General features: G+C 35.9%; 2 protein-coding genes and 1 non-coding gene across 5 annotated transcripts; 1 reads left to right on the top strand and 2 right to left on the bottom strand.

Moving 5' to 3' along the window:
• Nucleotides 1–2,339: 2,339 nt before the first annotated feature.
• Nucleotides 2,340–2,411, top strand: TRNAM-CAU (transfer RNA methionine (anticodon CAU)). The gene has a single exon. It is a non-coding gene; the product is annotated as a tRNA-Met (tRNA).
• A 1,543-nt stretch (nt 2,412–3,954) lies between these two features.
• LOC112023630 (G-box-binding factor 3) lies at nt 3,955–9,743 on the bottom strand. 3 transcript variants are annotated; one of them, XM_024056249.2, is made up of 13 exons: nt 9,557–9,743; nt 8,793–8,915; nt 8,529–8,591; nt 8,285–8,380; nt 8,072–8,152; nt 7,543–7,584; nt 7,166–7,326; nt 6,940–6,988; nt 6,750–6,798; nt 5,201–5,379; nt 4,940–5,017; nt 4,699–4,824; nt 3,955–4,578 (listed from the first exon to the last, which is right to left on the bottom strand). In XM_024056249.2, exons 2-13 carry the CDS (start codon nt 8,853–8,855, stop codon nt 4,321–4,323), a joined length of 1,245 nt encoding a protein of 414 aa, XP_023912017.1. In that variant the 5' UTR covers nt 8,856–8,915; nt 9,557–9,743; the 3' UTR covers nt 3,955–4,320. The 3 variants fall into 3 exon arrangements, with proteins under 3 accessions (XP_023912017.1, XP_023912016.1, XP_023912018.1); XM_024056248.2 differs by having other exon boundaries at nt 8,793–8,910; nt 9,557–9,742; XM_024056250.2 differs by having other exon boundaries at nt 7,166–7,323; nt 8,793–8,910; nt 9,557–9,741.
• A 4,703-nt stretch (nt 9,744–14,446) lies between these two features.
• Nucleotides 14,447–14,944, bottom strand: LOC112023597 (uncharacterized). Its single transcript, XM_024056211.1, has one exon. The coding sequence runs from the start codon at nt 14,942–14,944 to the stop codon at nt 14,447–14,449; it is 498 nt and encodes a 165-aa protein (XP_023911979.1).
• Between the last annotated feature and the right edge of the window lie 3,488 nt (nt 14,945–18,432).

The following is an 18,432-nucleotide window of genomic DNA, read 5'->3' as shown; positions in this document are numbered from 1 at the left end:
TTTAGAGCATCTCCAGCAGATTAGCCAAATTTTTGTACTGTTTGGCTAATGAACAGTGACATTTAGCTTTTGCCTACTCACTTTTTCAAATACACTTCCAACAGATTCTCTATCCCATTCTTTATCTCATTTAAATATTATTTTTTCATTCATTATTTATTAGTTTTTTAACAACTACACATCTTCCAACATTTTTTTATACACTACATCATTATTATAATAGAAAATATATATTTGAAGAATGAATAGTAGCCCATCAGACTTGATGGGCTACTATTCATAAGCCCAAAAAAAAAGGGTTATAGAGAAGCTGCTGGAGCTCTTTTTTTGGGTTCCATTAGCCATAATGGCTAATATTTTGCTTTTGCATCTATTGCTGGAGATGCTCTAAACTTGCAACCATTTTTCACTTTGGACTTTCTTTAGGTATTTATTTTGTGTCATAATTAATTGACTATTATATTCGTTATATGTGGCATTTGTTTATGCTTTTGTCTTGATTTTTATTCTTCGTTTTTCCTTTTTCATTTTTTGTGAGCTTACCGTTCCTAATCGTTTTGTTGCCCCATGCTTTTTTGAGATATGAAATCCACGTCTAAATGGGAGTAAATGGAATCTTTGATGAGGCTAGGTAAGCATTAGGATAGATAAGCAACATATTACTACACACAAAACAACTTGGGACAATATCAACCCTTCTATAGCTCTATTACACTGTGTTCAGTTGCAGCTGGAGAAAGGGAAAAGAAAAGAAAAGAAAAGAGTGAGGGAAATGAAAAGAAAAAGGAAAGGGAAAAGTCTTTCGTACATATCTGGAAATAAGGACTAAGGAGAAAAGGAGAAAAGAAAAGAGAAAAATATGTTTATTAGAGAGAGAAACGAAAATTTGGGCAAAAAAAGTAAGTTTGGAGCCATTAAAAATTTTAAAGTCAATATTTGAGGCCACACATTTTTTAGTGGAGTTTTCTCTCCATTTTCCCCGAAATTAAGCCGGATTGATTTATTTTCCTCCACTTTTGTTCTTTTTCTCATCTCTCCTATCAAACAAATAGAGGAAAAACCTCCCTTCCCTTCTCTTTCCCTTGTTCCAAACATGGTGTAAAAAGTCTCTGCTCCTTGGTCTCCCCCTTACCTTCAATTATGTCATATATAACTTTGATGCAACGATTTGAGACAGTCATGTTTGTAAATTAGTTGTTTGTAGAAACCATAGGGCTGAGATTATTGCAATTTGGATTAATATTTTGGAGTAAGGTGGGTTGTGGCTCAAGCAACAAGGTTGGTTGTGCTCTCAAACTTCTAGGCTCTTTCATCTTGTATTGGAGACTGATTCACTTGCTATTATTGAGTCTATGCAATGTACCTTTTTAAAAAATATACATTTTTAGGAAAAGGAGAATTGAATTCTAGATATTTTCATTAGAAATACCAAGCTATCATTGAGGTACATGACTTTTGTTGCCTCTTAGGCATCTAGTTGTATAGCTTTGGGAACAATATCCATCTCCTTCGTTCCTCACAACATTTAAGAGGCTTGTGATGTAGATAGAACTATTTAATATAGTATATAGTGTTTAAGCAACAAAAAAAAGTACTTATGTGATTGTAAGGGAAAAAACAAAAGGAGAAGATAAACATTATGATATTTGAATTAATATAGTTAGAGCTATCCTTACCATAGTTCTAAAAACTAGAATGATCAAAAAACCGAAAAAATGTTCAGTTCTTGATTTTTCCTAGTTGAACCATAGATTTTGGTTGTTTTTATTTGACTAGTTTAGAGTTTGGTTTTTAGTTGAATTGGCTGGCCTGATTCAATTTTTAAAACCATGATACTTGCATGTGCTTTTCTTGTTTCTAAAAAAAGAAAAAGTGTTAATTATCACTATTTTTTGTATTTATTTAAATTATTGATGACATAACAAAATTCAATCCCCCTATTTTGTTTCCATGACTCTAACTCAAAATTTTGGGTTTTGAGTTATGGAAACACAACTCAAAAACTAAACCAAACAACTTACATTTTATTGAGGCCCACATTTTTTGAGTTTTGAGTAATGAAAACCGAGTTATATAAATCAAAACTTATCAAACTAAGTATGCATAATTTTTAAGAATTTTATGATTGAGTTATCCGAATAACTATAAAAGGTCTAAATTTGAAAAGAATTGTTTTAACATGGCCAGTAAAGCCATGCAATGGAGTCACTACCCCATCCCAAATCTGAAATCTCTTTTGCACGGTTTGAATCCAACAAGGCTAGCTTAGAAGACATCCTAATTCTTCCAGCCCCATATGATATCAAATAAATATAATATTTTCCACTGTTTAACCAACAATCAGAGTGGCGCAGCGGAAGCGTGGTGGGCCCATAACCCACAGGTCCCAGGATCGAAACCTGGCTCTGATAAAAAGAGTGGCTTCCGATTGAATTCTTTTTGTGTGTGCCAAACCAAGGTTTGGGTCTTTGGGCTTTGGGCTGAATAAGAACAAAAGAACCACATAAACTAAAGGCCGTCATGCTCTTGAAATTTGTAGCCTATTTTTGCACAAAATTAGAGGATTGAACCAAGAATTTAATCCTTGTTTTTTTTTTTTGGTGGTAAATTGAATTTAATCCTTCACAATTATGGTTTTGATTGGAGGTACAAAAGAGAAAAATGAATAAGATAGCAAGACTATAAATGGAACAATTGGTACCCACCTTTGTTGGGCAGCCATTCATCAATTGAGTAGTAGTATTGCACTCTTTCTACAACTTAAGCTAGTATTATATTACATTAACAAAGGTTACAAAGAACAAAAGAACCACATATCGCCATTGTGCTAATTGAGATTTTGTTTTATTACTCAGAGACCTCTCATGAAGATTGAGTTGCTGCTGTATCAACACAAAGCATCTATCTATTTGTACTAGCCGAAATGTACCATAGATTTTGTTTTCTTCTCACATGGATTTCAGACCAGTGTATAACAGGAAAAGAAAATGGTAGAACAAACAACATAAAAATAAGCCATTTACTAGTATATGTTCATTCACGTGAACCGATAGACATAAACCCATGATTAATATTTATGATCACAACCTAGTTGGTCCACTTGTCATAAAACCTTGATTATGATTATGATTTATGCCTAGAGGCTAGAAAAACTTTAAGTAATTAAATAGAAGATTCAAAGTCACAACTTACAAGAGTCTTAATGACAAGTTCAAATCTTATGTCTCAATTTTCCTACTCCATTTTATACTCCAAGACCACAAATAAGAACTTGCCACTTGTCACTTATTTAATTAAATCCTACCATTATTGAATTTTTTTATTTTAACTACCTAAAATAAAATAAAGCTTGATTTAAGCTATCTAAAATTTGAAAATAAGACCGAGTGGTAGAAGTCAGGCCTTTAGATGACATGTAGCCTCCCATAAACGACACATCCTAAGTTTGAATCTGGAAAGCAATTTTTCTAAAAATGAAGAAATTGAGCTCAATGCTACCTACTATATTTTATGCATTTAATTTGGACTTTGTAATGCATTGTGTTTTCTGTGGGTGGTTTGTTTGATTGATGAATTATTAATTTATTATTTACAGGTGGTTGTGATTTGATTTATTCATAGGCGGTGTTTTTTATTGTGGTACTTAAGTACCAATGGCATTTTGATCTTGTGTTGTCTTTGAGGGAGAACAAAGAAAAAATCTAGTCAAAGTGTGAGTGGTACTGCTACACAACTTCTTTGTCACAACTATGTCAAAGTGTGAGTGGTGAAGAAAAAATAGTAGATTCACTTGTAAGTGGCAGATGACCACTCATAGTGATCGTCTACCGCGTTGGAATTGTGACAAAAAATTGTGAAAAAATAAAAAAAAATAAAAAAAAAAACTTGAATTTGAACTTCTGTTAAAAATTTGCAATCATTATTCAGTGTGTTTTAGGCCCAACCTGTGGGGAATTAAAAAGGTTAAAGACATCCAATTCTTCTCATTCACGTACCACAAAAGGACCAAATCACCAGTTCATAAAATTTCACAAGCAGACACGTGTCGCAGCACAGGCGAACCCTAACTAAATCTCCTCAATGTACATTACTTTTCTGCGGTTGTCCATGCACTCTGAATACTAATAAAGTTACATAAGTTCATACATGAATAAGCTAAATTATAAACAAGTAAAAATTAGAGCCTGCATTTTCAGGGATACCAATCCTATTCAGTAGTTTGATTCATTCTTCTGCTTATTGTTAGCAGTAATTCTGGGCTTTTAATATTGCCAAAACCACATGACTAAAAAAACTGCAGTATTGCTGTTTCCATGATGATCATGAACAGCCAGCAGCCACGGCATCAGCCCTGGGACTTGCATCTAAGAGTTGATGCAGCTTGGCACCAGAACTTGAGTTCTTATCATACATGCCACTCTTTTCCTCAATGCTCTTACCAATTGAACCCGAACCCAAATTATTAACTCTCGACAGCAGGTTTTCTGTACTAACGGGTAGGGTTCTTTTGTCATCAATGCTGTTCAAAATTATCTCCTCTCTCTGTTGTAGTCCTAGTTGTGAATTTTTCAGTTTCTCCTGTATAATTATATAAAATCCAATTTATAAGTTGAAGCAAGAGTAACAGGCTCAAAAGAAGTTAAAAACTAATTGATTCCCCATGCAAGAATGAATTATAGAGATGGCATATGGATGTACCATTAATGTAGCATTCTCTAGCCTTAGTTTCTCCGAGTTATCAGTCAATCCATTTATTTCAGACTTTATTGCCTCATTCTCAGCAATCATTGATTCAACTTTACGTGCAAGTTCTTCAGTTTCAGCCTATGTGGATGGTTGCAAATCATTAGCCAGACCTCGATGAATGCAAATTGGTCATTCAGACCAACAACACAAGAGTTGAGAATTTTTAAGTACCAAAATACACAGATTCCTATACCTGCTTCCTTAGCCTTGACCTCCTAGCAGATTCTCGATTAGACTGTTTCCTTCGCTCTCGTTTCAGCTCCCTTTCATTCTGAGCAATATAAAACAAACCATCACCAGAATGTACAACTAGGTCAGAAAAGGCTTTAGACAATGAATCAGTAGACTTTAAACAGCAAAATAATTCAAACTTTTGACAAAATGAAGCATATACTGGACGAATAAGGGAGGGAAGGAATCTGAAGAACTAAAGAGCTTAATTTGCAGATTATACCTGTGTCCACCCTTCAGAAGGCGGTACTGTACAAGATTGAGGGACACTAGTAGGTGTTGTCATGGTGTTCACGTTATGAGTGTTCCTGAGCTCAAATGCACCCAATACCTTATCGGTAGTGGCATTTACCTCCTTGGCAGAAACTGTACTGGCACGTGTCTCTGTCTTGCCACCAATGACTGTCCAAATACAGATTGAGTAAACAGAAAAATCAAAACAAGAATTCAACTCAATATCTCAGTTTCTTCCTTACCACAGGCAATTTTTCTGCAAGCTATATGTTTCATTACAATGGATCACTTGGAAGTTGGTACATCTCTATTTCATTGATATTTTCATGTAGTAGTATTAAGTGGAAAAAACGTTTTGAAATAGTTTAAAAGCCATTTCTTCTACGTTTGAAGCATGAACAATTTAGGCATCCACCATTTAGACAGACCAATCAGATATGAAAGAAAATACAGCCTAAAGACAACACCATAGATATTGCAAAGAGGAACTTATCAAAACAAGAGCTACATACAGGAGTGATCACGTAGGAGTGACATGAGAACCCCATACAGGAGTGTGATCACTCAGGCCTATTTATCTTATGATGTTGAAAAGGGATTATTACATGATAAACAGAAGGAAACAAACTAATTAGTCAAAACTAACTGCAGAACTGATGCGTCTTTAATTGGTTCCCTTGATAATATGTTCCCTAATCACCACCAACGTTCAGTGCTCTTCCCCAATTAAGTCAATAAGCACCCCATGTGATTAGTATCAGCATTCAGATATGAAAGAAACTAGAGCCTAAATACAACATGAAAGCACAAGAAAATGTAAAGAAGAATATCTCAAAATGATCATATGTCATCATTCTAAACCATTCTGGTGTGAGAACCCCATATATGAATGAGTGGTGTCACTGGTCAGGCCTAGTCTTTTGAACATTGAAAGGGATTACATAATAATTGCAATAACCAAAAGGAAATACGCTGGTTAGCTAATACTACTAGGAAGATTGTACTCCATAATTCCACAACTGACTGACATCTTTGTAATTGGTTCCCTTGATAATTTTTCCTAAAATCACCACCAACATTCAGTGGTCTTTCCCTTAATAAACACCCCAAGTCTCAGTCCCTTCCTAGCCCTCTGTCACTGCCAACTTCTTTTGCATGCCAGAATCAAATCCAACATGTCACTACATACTTACCTACCAGATGTTATTAAGAGGAGCAGGTTCTCAACACAACCAAGAAGGCACAATGCAATTCCAACGCAGTAAATTCAGTCATCCCATTAATTGATACACTAGCCACCAATGGCCTTTTAGCTTAATGGTACTTCTCCTTCCTAGTGGGATGGTCTTGCGGGTGCTGGATTTTTGGGATTAAGAGATTCTTCTAATGCTTGAAAAAGAAAGGGGGCAAAGTGACTAAAAAATAAGATACATTGGGCCATGCCATGTATACAGTGAGAGGTGATCCTACACTATTGAATACCAGGCTAACTCTATAGTTCATCAAGATTTAATACTTGGTGAAGAACAGAGTCATACCAGTGGTTGGTGTTCCCTCACGGCTTCTTTTCCTTTGGGATTGATTTCCCTGAACAAAAGATGGGGGAGATTACAATCAAATTAACAATTTTGTCCATAATATGTATGTATATATAAGAGTCAAATCAACAAAATCTAAGTGCAAAGGTGTTGCAAGAAAATGCCTATAAGCCAAGCATGTAGTCCTCACCTTAGCAGTATTCCCGTCACTTCCATCATTGGAATCTTCAGTCTCCCCACTGTTCACATCGCCAAAGAAACTAAGTTAGCCTAACAAGAGGTCTACTAGGAAGAATTCATACAAGTAGACATATTTACATGGGAATAGGTGGAGTGTTCTAGCCTAGCAAAGAGACCAGATTTAAAGAAGACAAGAGGTTAGAGAATTGGAGGAATTAGAAAAAGGATCAGCAAACCTCTGTGACATCCTATGTTCAGTCCCACCCTCAGTGCTCTCAGCACTACCATTGCCTATTGACATTGCTAGCCCATCAAACTCTTTCAACTTCTTCATAAAACCTTGATCTGTATTTCCCAACTTCGTGGGTGTTTCAATGCTCAAAGGAGTTACAGCCTGCTTCATTGCACCATAATTAAACCCAAATTATTAAGGGGCACCTAACACAGACAATTTTTTGTCTATCCTCACTGAAATATTTCTAACTCTGCTTTTTTTGTTTTTTTTGGGGTTGGGGGGCTAAAGAAGTCTATGTTGGCATATTGCTTCATCAACAGTGAAAACAAAAGAATTGCAAAAATTCAAAAGAAATCATAGCAGGAAAGCTTCACTTACGGCAGGTGACAATGGAACCCCCTGACCAAGTCCATGTGACCCCTAGTTTACAAAAAACAAAACAGAAGTACATAAGATAATTATTATCATGTATTTTTTCTATTTTCAAATTCTATCAGACAGGAAGAAAGGGGAAGGGGCATTTAGAACTATTTGATTGAGAACTACAACTACCATAAAGAAAAGGGAACTGTGCTTAATTCAGGCTACCTAGACAGGGCAGTCAGCACCAACAGGATGTCCACCAAATGTAAGTAAATATTTTAATCATACTAAGATAACTTGGAGCATAAAGCTACCGAACTAGACCATAATTCCAAATACAAGTTTCAGGTTGCAAGCCATCAAAGACAGCTATAACAGTCTACAAAGCTCGAGTCTTGGAAATGGAAAAAAATAACTAGTCATCCTTCAAAATGAAAATGTAGAGACTCCCTCAAGATGCAAATGTAGAAAGACTCCATAATAATTATGAATAAACAGAATCTAAGCAAAAAAAAAAAAAAAAGGAAAAAGAATGTATACTTACAAGAGGAACTCCAGGATGTGCATAAACCCCTCCATGTGGATAGATTGCCGCATAAGGCGCCCCATAAGGTGGCATCATTGGCTGTAAGAATTAATAAATTAACAAACCATCCTAGAATGATGTTTTGTAACTTTGTTCCTCAATGCACAAAGCTAGTAGAATAATTATCGCAAATCATATAGAAACTTCTACTCCCTTGATACTGGTCTATACCTGTGCTGGGCCCCACATATATGGGTGAGGAGGATGACCTGAAGCTATGGGGGAATTGTAATATGGTGGAATAGTGACTCTGGGACCATAATATGCCTGTATATATATATATATATATGTGTGGATTAGTTTGAAGTACACTTTAACATTTCTTGAAACAAATTATAAAGCAAACCTTCTATTTAATATATAACAGTTTTTTTCTGCAATACAGGAGATTCAGTGCAGGCATAAAGTAGATAACCTGCATGGCTGCCCAATCAGGATAAGCTTGAATATTGGTCTGACTGGCCTGATTAGTCTGATCCTGTTAGTACAAAGGATTGATAATTACTCATGTGAAGACTTTCAAAAGTTAGATGTAAAAGAATATAAAGCTTAGATATATCTACATATACATCTAGCCCGATTTTCTTTTCAATATCAAGAAGATTGAGATACATCTACATATATATATATATATATATCCCAGTTTCGACAACATAAATGTTGACACTTCTCAACTTACCAGTTGTGCAGGTGAAGGTGATTTTTCAGACTTAGAAGGCTTCCCCTCTTCATTGTTTGCCATGGATAAGCACTTAAAAACTCTTGATTTGAATTATGTAACAAAATCCTTTGCGTTTCTGCACTAATGGTAATCGTGTCAATCTAGGATACAGAGGAAAAATCTCCAAAGCACCCAATGAACATTCTAAACAACATTAGGTTTCACAATTTTAGATAGATCAAAACCAATTCTATCAAGCCTTGCGAGATACAACAGAATTATGTTCCATTAACAATTTAACACAATAATATTGTCATTGAAAATTAGAACTGCAATATACTAAAACAATAGAGTGGGACCCAACACGTGAAAATTTAAATTTGAGGTGAGGTGGACCCAAAGGGATTGAACCCATGAAAGTCTGAAATTGAAAGCCTGAAACCAACTAAAGGAAAATTGAGTTCCTACGAAAATCCTCAACTAAACTACAAACAGATATTTCTATATATATATATATATATATTTTCAAGTTGCCAGGATTTTCAGGTTTTCTCTCACATACACACTGTAGAAACCAAACCACAAAAAAGTTCATATTTTTGTTTCCATTTCTAATAGGCTCTTTAGTCTTTCCCACTACAATTTGGTCCATTTTCTCAGCAACCAAACAAGGCCTTAAATTAAAATAATTCAGAATAAAATTCTCAATTTTCTCATTCTGCAACTTCAAAATTGAACGAATCAAACTTAAAAAAAAAAAAAAAGTAAGCAAACATATATACCTTAAACTCTAAAATATAAGAGGTTGCGTTCTACTATCTTCAATGGCAAAGACGTGAACACAAGGAAAGCTATTGTATTGTATTGACCCTTAGTTTCTCACTGCATTTCTCTCTCTCTCTCTCTCTCTCTCTCTCTCTCTCACTAAAAAAGGAGACAAAAAAAGAGTCACAGAGAAAGAAATGGCGTTGAAGAAAGAAGAAGGAGGAGGAGGAGGAAGAGGCAACGGCCACGTCACCACATACACGATACACGTAGTACTTTGGGGGGGGTGGTCCCCAGCAGCTTTAGCGTATGTCGGTGTGGACGTGTGGTCCGGAGACTGACGTGTCCCACGTAGGTGGACTCAGAAAACAAACAACGTGGGACCCACAATGAAACGAATAGGTTGCGTAGCTACAGCTCACGTATTATATATATGTATCTCGTATCATCTCCCAAAGTCTTCCTTGAGATCTTAAAAATGGCCCACGTGTCGCCACCGAATCTCCACGTGGAAACTGTCCACGTGCTACTTCATTATTGGATGCTTCCGTCGTATTCTTCGTGCGCTAGAGCATCACAACTCACACCCACCTAGTTATACACTTATCCTACCTACAATCAGCTATTGAGAATCATTCACACCCAACGACTGTGATTACACTTAATCTTCAAATTATCAAAATATATAGGCTTCGTTTGTATTGAACTTATTATTGCTGAAATTAAAAATTGAAAACTGAAAACTGAAAATACTGTAACAAAATAATTTTTAAATGTGTAAATAGTACCGTGAGACTTATTTTTAATATTTTTTAGTGCATGAATAGTACTGTGAACAGTGTATGAACAGTAATTTTTGTCTCTTGCACAATAAACCCATGTGAGGTAACTATTCACGCGCAGGGAAAAAAAAAATCTAAAAACGCAGAAAGGAAACGTGGACGCCGAATCCAAACGGTCACAAAATTGACCTCCAAAATTGTAAGGTTGTTTCAAATGTTGTTTATTTTGATTTTTGTTGTTACGCATGAAAAAATTTAACATTGAAATATCTTATGGCAAGATGGACAAATTGGTATATTAATGTTAAATTCTATTGGATTTAACATATATGTAAAATGCGTGTAATAAGACTAGTGCAACGTAACAAAATGATATCCTTAATAGCTTTACATTATATCGATAACAATTTGTTATTTGTTACATAAAATTTGTTGTGCAAATATCATATACCATTATTCTAGAAAGAGCTGGTGTTCTATTCAAAAAGAAAAAATGGAAATAGGTGAGCAAAGCGAACATCCACGTCAACATACACGTGTCGAAATAATGAGGAGCTGTATAGTATACGTATTAGGTAGAGCGTATATATACGTAGTTGTTGAGGTGGGGCGTGGAGAATCGCGCTGGCCATTTATTATATTCGAATGCCACCTCGACCGTACGCGTGTTCATTGATCACTCGAGCTACGCGTCCTTAGGTGTTTGGCTCCAACCAATCCCTCCCGTCATGTGGCCTACGTGGTCAGCCTCTTTTTTTATTTTTATTTTTTAATGTTTGTGATTTGGAAATTTAAATTAAATAGATTTAAATGGTCCTTTCGAATCCACGACTGGCCTGGTATTGAAACACCTTGACTACTGTAACTTTTGCCCATCACATTGCTCACTATTTTTTAACCGAAAGGTAAATTTCGCATCGATTCATGCAAAATAAGTTTTGATTTATTTCAACATAATTTTTTTTTTATATTTTATATATTTACTTTTTAAAATGTTCCATACTAAATTATTTATTATATTTCATTAAAATTCACTATATTTAATTAAAATATAATTTTGCTTAATTTTTTTTAATTGTTTATCTTTTTGTTCTCGTACAAAAATTACTATCAACTTTCTTCTTTCATCATTGATATGTGTAAAAAATTAATAAAAACTAAATCTAAAATAAATAGTTTCAATGTAAATTGTAACAATGTATTTTTATAGAATTTTGTATGGCATGATGTGAGTGAATTTAAACTTTTTTTTTTGGAGAGAAAATGGGTGAATTTAGATTTTTTTTTTGGAGTAAACAGTAATATCTATTAGAATACACACGAAATAATAATAGTGTTTTAAACCGGGTTTATAATATATTACATAACTAAAGTACAACCATAAAAGAGTCTGGGTGAATTTAGACTTAGTTAGCTAAAATGTGATATTTTTTATTATGATACAAGTACTAATGCAAGTGACTAAATTAAGAAGGCAGACCAATAGCTTGTTAACTTTTTTTTTCCCTGTTAAAATAAAAATGCAATGAAATTAGTTGTTATTGTTTCATTTCACCATCGCTTAAACCATAACAAAATTGCATAATATGCTTTGTGGCATGCAATCTCTTAAAAGTCTTAGTTTAGAATGATTATAAGTTTATAGTTGGTTTTAGTTAGCTCAATTAGTAAAAACTGTTATTATCAAATTAGAGATTCAGGATTGAAACTCTATCTGCACCATAAATCAACTATTGCCTTCATCTGATGATAAAAAAAAAAAAATTGAGCAAATGTTATTGGTTGAAAATCTATTTTTTCTATTAAAAATTAATAATTTGTTTCTATAGTGCCAAATAATTGGGTCATTTTAAATTTTTTAAATTGCTTAGACTCAGATCTTCTTATGTTGGGTGGTAGTTTTTTTTTTTTTTTTTGGGCGTTTTCCCATGTTTAGTAGTTATAAGTTTTTTCCAATATTTTACATCTATTTAGGTTGAATTATTTTTGTTCACAAAAAAAATAAAAAAGAGGTTGAATTATTTTTCAAACTTCATTCTTTTATTTCCCTCCAAAAAAAAAAAAAAAAACTTCATTATTTTATTTTTATTTTTAATTTTTAATCTTTTGTCTGTGATATGATATCCAATTATTAACTTATACTCTTCTTCACATTATTCTGAAATAATTATTGGTAAATATTGTAATGAAAATGGCAACTGAGACTTAATTTATATTCTTGTTGATGTCTAATGCGATGGAGTAGTTCAACAATAAAATTTTTAGAGTAGTGCTACAAATTAAGCACTGTGTATTTTGAGATTTGTCACATAAATTTGTAAGTTTTATGTATTAAAACTTGCACTATCTTTGACATTTTCCATTTAACAATTGCTGCACTGTCACTTGTCAACATTTGATTTTTTTTTTTTCTTCTTTTTCTGTTTTGGCCGAACATTGTTCTACGTGGATTCAACCGTATGCTGGCAAAAACTTATTGTGACGTTGGCAAGAAGATGAGCCCTGTACCCCGAGATTATTGCCGTCTTTGCAGCTTCCCCATGAAAGCCAAGCTTTTATTTTGTTTCTTTTATCTTTATTAATTGGTTAACCGAATAAAACTCCTACCAAATTAAGTTGATCGCATGACCCTTTAACCACTAGAACACACTTTTTGCACCATTTCTTTTAGTAAATTGCCATATCATAACTCAAGTTTTAGGGGTTCTAGTATAATAGCCTAGCTGTAACGAGAATCACAGTGATTCGATTGCCACCTCTCCCACTATCTACTTATCTATAAAAAAAAAACCTTCAAATTTTATAGAAATCACAATTTCAAGATTTAATTTCAGTACCTCATAAATAAACTGCTTAAAAAAATAATACTAATATTATTATATCATTATTATTATATCTTTTGAAGGACCTACTAAAATTTTCAGGGTGAAGGTTGACACAACCCATGAACACTACAATTTTTTACAAGTAATGTTCAATGTAAATGAGTTTGTTGGGTTAATTTTGTGTAAACCTACTTAACTCGCAATCAACCTTAAATGACTTGGTTCATTATTCATCTCAAGATAAGTTAACATGTTTTGACATTAACGTGTTTAACTCATGCAGGGATAAGGACCCAAAATCATATATTGAGTTTTGGGTTTTGTCCGAGGACATTGATAGGTCCGAGAAGGGACAAATAGTTATGAGGGAGTCCAATTTAGAGTCTCATAAATAAAAAATGAGTGGAAGGCGGTCTGAGGAGGAACTCCTCCTCGGATATGATAAATACAGTTCGAAATATGTATTCCAGCAATCAAGGTGGCCTTCCAAGAAGCTCCAGTGATAGGGACGTGCCTCATGAACATACGAGAAGGAAGGGAGTCCGAAAATATCTAAGGAAAAGCTACTACTGCCGCATTAAATGCACTGCATCTATTTTTTTGGCCGCATTTATGTAGAGAAGACCCCTGAATAGTGCTGTCTTGGCTACCACAATTCACAGAAAGTCAAATAGGGTGTCTGATGGGACAGACACTTAAGTAAGAGATCAAATGATCAATAAGAGTAGGATCAGGATGGTCCATGGGAACTATATAATGTAAGAGACCCACTATGAGGAGGAGATCAGAAAAATAGAAAAAGAATATTGTAGTAATCAAAATTGTACTTGTACCCAATTGTTATCAATTTATAAAATGAGATATCTCATCGAACAGAGAAATGATTCAGCTCTATTTTCCTTGTTCTTGCTTGATCATCTTTTAAATCCATACTAGCCATTATCAAATTCATTACGGCCTAACTCTCCAATCCACTATCTACAAATTTATTATACTGGGCTCACTAGGCCAAGATCTCATACATCTTGGGTTTAGAATGCGAAACATGTCCCTATAACTAATATAATAAATTTTGGTTTTATTCCACATAAATTTGAATTTTAAAGAGATAAATGACTAATTTAAATAATTTTAATGGTTATATTATATATTCATCATTGAAATTCTTAAGATCCTAACCCTTTTACCCTAAATAAAGAAAATAAATACCCTCATTTCATTCTCTCTCTTAAGATTGTGTATTTATAAATTTGGGTGGAACTTTTTTTTTTTTTTTGAGAAACAAGCCAAAGACGTTTTATTAAGGCAGGCTAGTCAAATCAGCCTGAAGAATGGATACAAGGTCTAGTGGTACAACATCCATCCAGACAGTCATAAAAGGTAGGGATTTTGCCTTACGTGCTAGAGAGTGGGCCATCTTATTACATTGTCGACGTGCAAAGGATACCGTAAATTCTGAGAAGTGTGAACTAAGAAATAAAATATCCTTTATAAGATGGCCGTACTGTGTCAAACTTTTATCTCTACTCTTCAAAGCTTTGAACAGAGACTCATTGTCACCTTCCAATACAATATTATCCAAGCTGAGTTCCAGTGCAAGTTCCATTGCTCTCCGTGCTGCAAGTGCTTCGACCTCAATCACTGTAGCTGGCAGAGGTATTTGTTGCGTCAATGAGGCTATTGGGTGACCTTCACTATTTCGTAGTACAACACCCAAACCAGCTTTATTGTCTTCAATGAACGTTGCCGCGTCGTAGTTAAGCTTGAAATGTTGGGTTTCCGGTGGAGTCCAGGCCATCTGGGGTTGACCTCGGTGTCAAGAGGGGAACGTTGAAGGTGCAAGCACTTCAAGTTGTCGTTCTCGAGCATGCTCTGTTATTTTCTCCAAAGGCAGAGCTAGTTTGCCGAGGCGTACATTGTTCCAACGGTTCCACAGGTTCCATACAACAAGGGAGAAAATCTCCGGTTCCTTATTACTTGCAAAAACAAAAGCTATAATGTTAGTGAAATTTTTGCTGCCCTTGAGTGCTTCATGATTCCATATTGGAGTTTGACTCCATAAGGAACTCAGCGCTGGACAGCAATACAGAGCATGGACCGTGTCTTCCTGGTGCACTCCACAGATAGCACACAGACCATCAGAGGTGATTCTTTGTCGAGCCAGGTTCGCTTTGGTGGGTAAAGAATTTGTGCAAGCACGCCAGATCAGGTTTTTAACCTTATTTGGCACTTCCATACCCCATATTTTATTCCAGAGAGGCTTCATGGCTTCAGTGTTTAAGGGTCCTGGCTGTTGGAGCATGTTTGCTTCTTGTAAGAATCTATACTCCGATTTAACAGAGTACTCCCCATCCGGATTACATGGCCAAATGAGTACATCTTCTTGAATGGAGCGACACAGAGGAATTTTCTTGATGGTAGCTGCCTCAAAGTCATAGAAAATTCGGTCAAGCATATCCTCTTTCCATGTTCTATTCATTGGATTAATCAGGTCACTCACCCAAACCGTACCATTCCCATCCGGTTTTGGTGATAAAACTCTGGGTTTGTTCTTCACAGGAAGCCAGTTGTCTCCCCACACCCGGATTGAGGTCCCCGTGCCAATTCTCCATACCGCTCCTCGCTTTATTATCTCCCTTCCTTTCATTATGCTTTTCCAAGCATATGAGGCATTACTTGGAGATCCTGCTTCCATCACCGAAGTATTTGGAAAAAATTTTGCTTTGAAGATCTTGTAGAACAGGGATTGGGTGTCATGTAAAAGTCTCCACGTTTGTTTTGTCAAGAGGGCATCATTAAACGTGGCCAGGTCTTTGAAACCCATACCACCTTGTGATTTGGGCTTACATAACTCCGACCATCTCATCCAATGAACCTTTCGATTATCTCCTCTTTGCCCCCAAAAAAATTTGCGGATTAAAGCCTCATTCTCATTGCACAAGGTGAGTGGTAATTTAAAGCAAGACATTGTGTAAGTGGGGAGAGACTGTGCAACAGCTTTAATAAGGATTTCTCTACCTGCCTGGGACAAGAGCTTTGACTCCCAACCTTGTAGTTTCTTCCAAATTTGTTGCTTTATGTGAGTGAAACTTTCAGTCTTGTTTCTACCAATTACGGAGGGAAGACCCAAATACTTCTCATATTGTTGAACCACTGCTACTCCAAGTATATCCTTGATCCTGTCTTGGACAACCGCATTAGTGGACTTGCTAAAAAAGTGTGTGGTTTTAGCTCGGTTTATTTGTTGACCAGAGGCACGCTCGTATGTAGCAAGAATGTTCAACAAAGTTTGGCATTCATTCTCCGTGGCCCTACAAAAAATTAGGCTATCATCTGCAAAAAGTAAATGGGTTAGTTTAGGGCCATTGTGGCAAATTGACACGCCGCGAATATCACCATTTGTTGCTGCTTTATTTATCAGTCCATGCAGCCCCTCTGTACACATTAGGAAAAGGTAAGGAGATAAGGGATCTCCTTGGTGGAGTCCCCTTGATGGTGTGATATGACCGTGGGGTTCTCCATTTATCAACACCGAGTATGAAGCCGTGGTAATGCAGGCCATCATTAGCTTCGCCCATCTATCCTGAAAACCCATTTTCACCAAGACTTTCTCCATAAAAGACCACTCCACCCTGTCATATGCCTTACTCATGTCGAGTTTCAAGGCCATAAAACCTGTCTTCCCCTTATTATGATTTCTCATGTAGTGCAATGTTTCGAAAGCCACCAGGATATTATCTGAAATCAAACGGTCAGTCATAAAAGCACTTTGGTGTTCCGAAATAAGATGAGGCATAATGAGTTTCAATCTGTTTGCCAACACTTTTGAGAAAATTCTATAAAGCACATTACTCAAGCTTATTAGTCTAAATTGGGACACGTACTCTGGATTCTTAACCTTCGGTATTAGAGTGATAAAAGAATGGCAAAGTGATTGTGGGAGTATACCACTATTGAGATAATGCAATATGGAATGAGTAACATCAGATCCAATCAAAGACCAATAGTTTTGGTAAAACAGAGGAGGCATACCATCGGGTCCAAGGGATTTAAGGGGGGCCATCTGTTTTAGCGCTACCTCCACCTCTTCAATAGTAAACTCTTTGCCAAGCTGAACATTCATATCGGGTGTAACCATGTGTGGGATAACACCTATCACTTCAGTCAGGTCACACGGTTCATCAGATGAGAATAAATTCTGGTAGAAGTCCAAAATAGTAGCATTCACATTGTCTTGTCCAACACACCAATTACCCCTGGCATCCCGTAATTTGGTGATATAGTTTCTCCGGCGTCGTTGTAAAGCTTTGCTGTGGAAGAATTTTGTATTACGATCACCATCTCTAAGCCACATAACTCTTGAGCGCTACCCCCACATCTTGGCTTCCTTGTCCAGTAACTGATTTACTTCACTTTCTAACAACTTCATATGTGTGGAGTTTCCAGTTCGAGCTGCCTCATTTTCAGCTTGTTTGAGTTGCTTACGTTTATTTTCAAGTTCTCTTTTGACACTTCTGAAACATTTTTTGCTCCACCTTGTCAACTCCCGCCCACATTTGTCTAATTTATTGAGAACTCTGGTGTCCCACGGGTCTACAACCCGCTCCCTCCACACAGTTTCTACTGTAGTAGTGCACCCTTCATCCGATAACCACATTTGCTCAAATCTAAATGGTTTATGGAAACTCGAGTCCATCCCTTCCAGAGTTATCCACAGCGGTTTATGGTCAGAGGTTGTAACATCAAGATGGTGGATTTTTGTACCCGGGAACCTTGTGAACCACTCTGCTGTAGCTAAACCTCTATCAAGTCTCTCAAAAAGTGTATAATCAGCAAAATGCTCATGCCAAGTGTAAGGGAAACCCACATACCCCAGGTCAATGAAACAACAATCATCCAGAGTATCCCGAAAGAGTTGCATCTGAGAATGTGGCCGGGTTCTTCCCCCTATTTTTTCAGATTGACGAGTGATCTCGTTGAAGTCTCCAGCACATAACCACGGTGAGGTTCTCCTAGTTTTCAAGTCTCTCAATTTGTCCCATGATTCATGTCTTTTTTGGGTGTTCGGTTCACCATAAAATACGGTGAATCTCCATTCATCTGGTGTATTTTTATTGATTGTGGTGTCTATATGGTTTGGGGAGAAAGTTTCAATATCTAAGTTGAAATCTTCCTTCCAGAAAAGTGCTAGACCACCTGCCTTATTTCTTCTTGGAACCTCAAACAGATTCTTGAATTGAATTCGACTTTTCACTTGTTCTAGCCTAGCTTTATCTGTTCATGTTT

The sequence above is a fragment of the Quercus suber genome, unplaced genomic scaffold (assembly GCF_002906115.3).
Source record: "Quercus suber isolate HL8 unplaced genomic scaffold, Cork oak 2.0 scaffold_1064, whole genome shotgun sequence".
In the NCBI taxonomy this organism is placed as follows: domain Eukaryota; kingdom Viridiplantae; phylum Streptophyta; class Magnoliopsida; order Fagales; family Fagaceae; genus Quercus; species Quercus suber.
This window is presented reverse-complemented; position numbering and strand designations above follow the sequence as displayed.

Coding starts and splice junctions, on each gene's coding strand:
- LOC112023630 (XM_024056249.2), bottom strand. CDS start 8,855: ATGGCAAACAATGAAGAGGGGAAGCCTTCTAAGTCTGAAAAATCACCT. Junction 8,381..8,528: donor CTGATTGGGCAGCCATGCAG/GTTATCTACTTT, acceptor ATATATATACAG/GCATATTATGGTCCCAGAGT. Junction 7,327..7,542: donor GGGTTCCATTGTCACCTGCC/GTAAGTGAAGCT, acceptor GGTGCAATGAAG/CAGGCTGTAACTCCTTTGAG.
- LOC112023597 (XM_024056211.1), bottom strand. CDS start 14,944: ATGGCCTGGACTCCACCGGAAACCCAACATTTCAAGCTTAACTACGAC.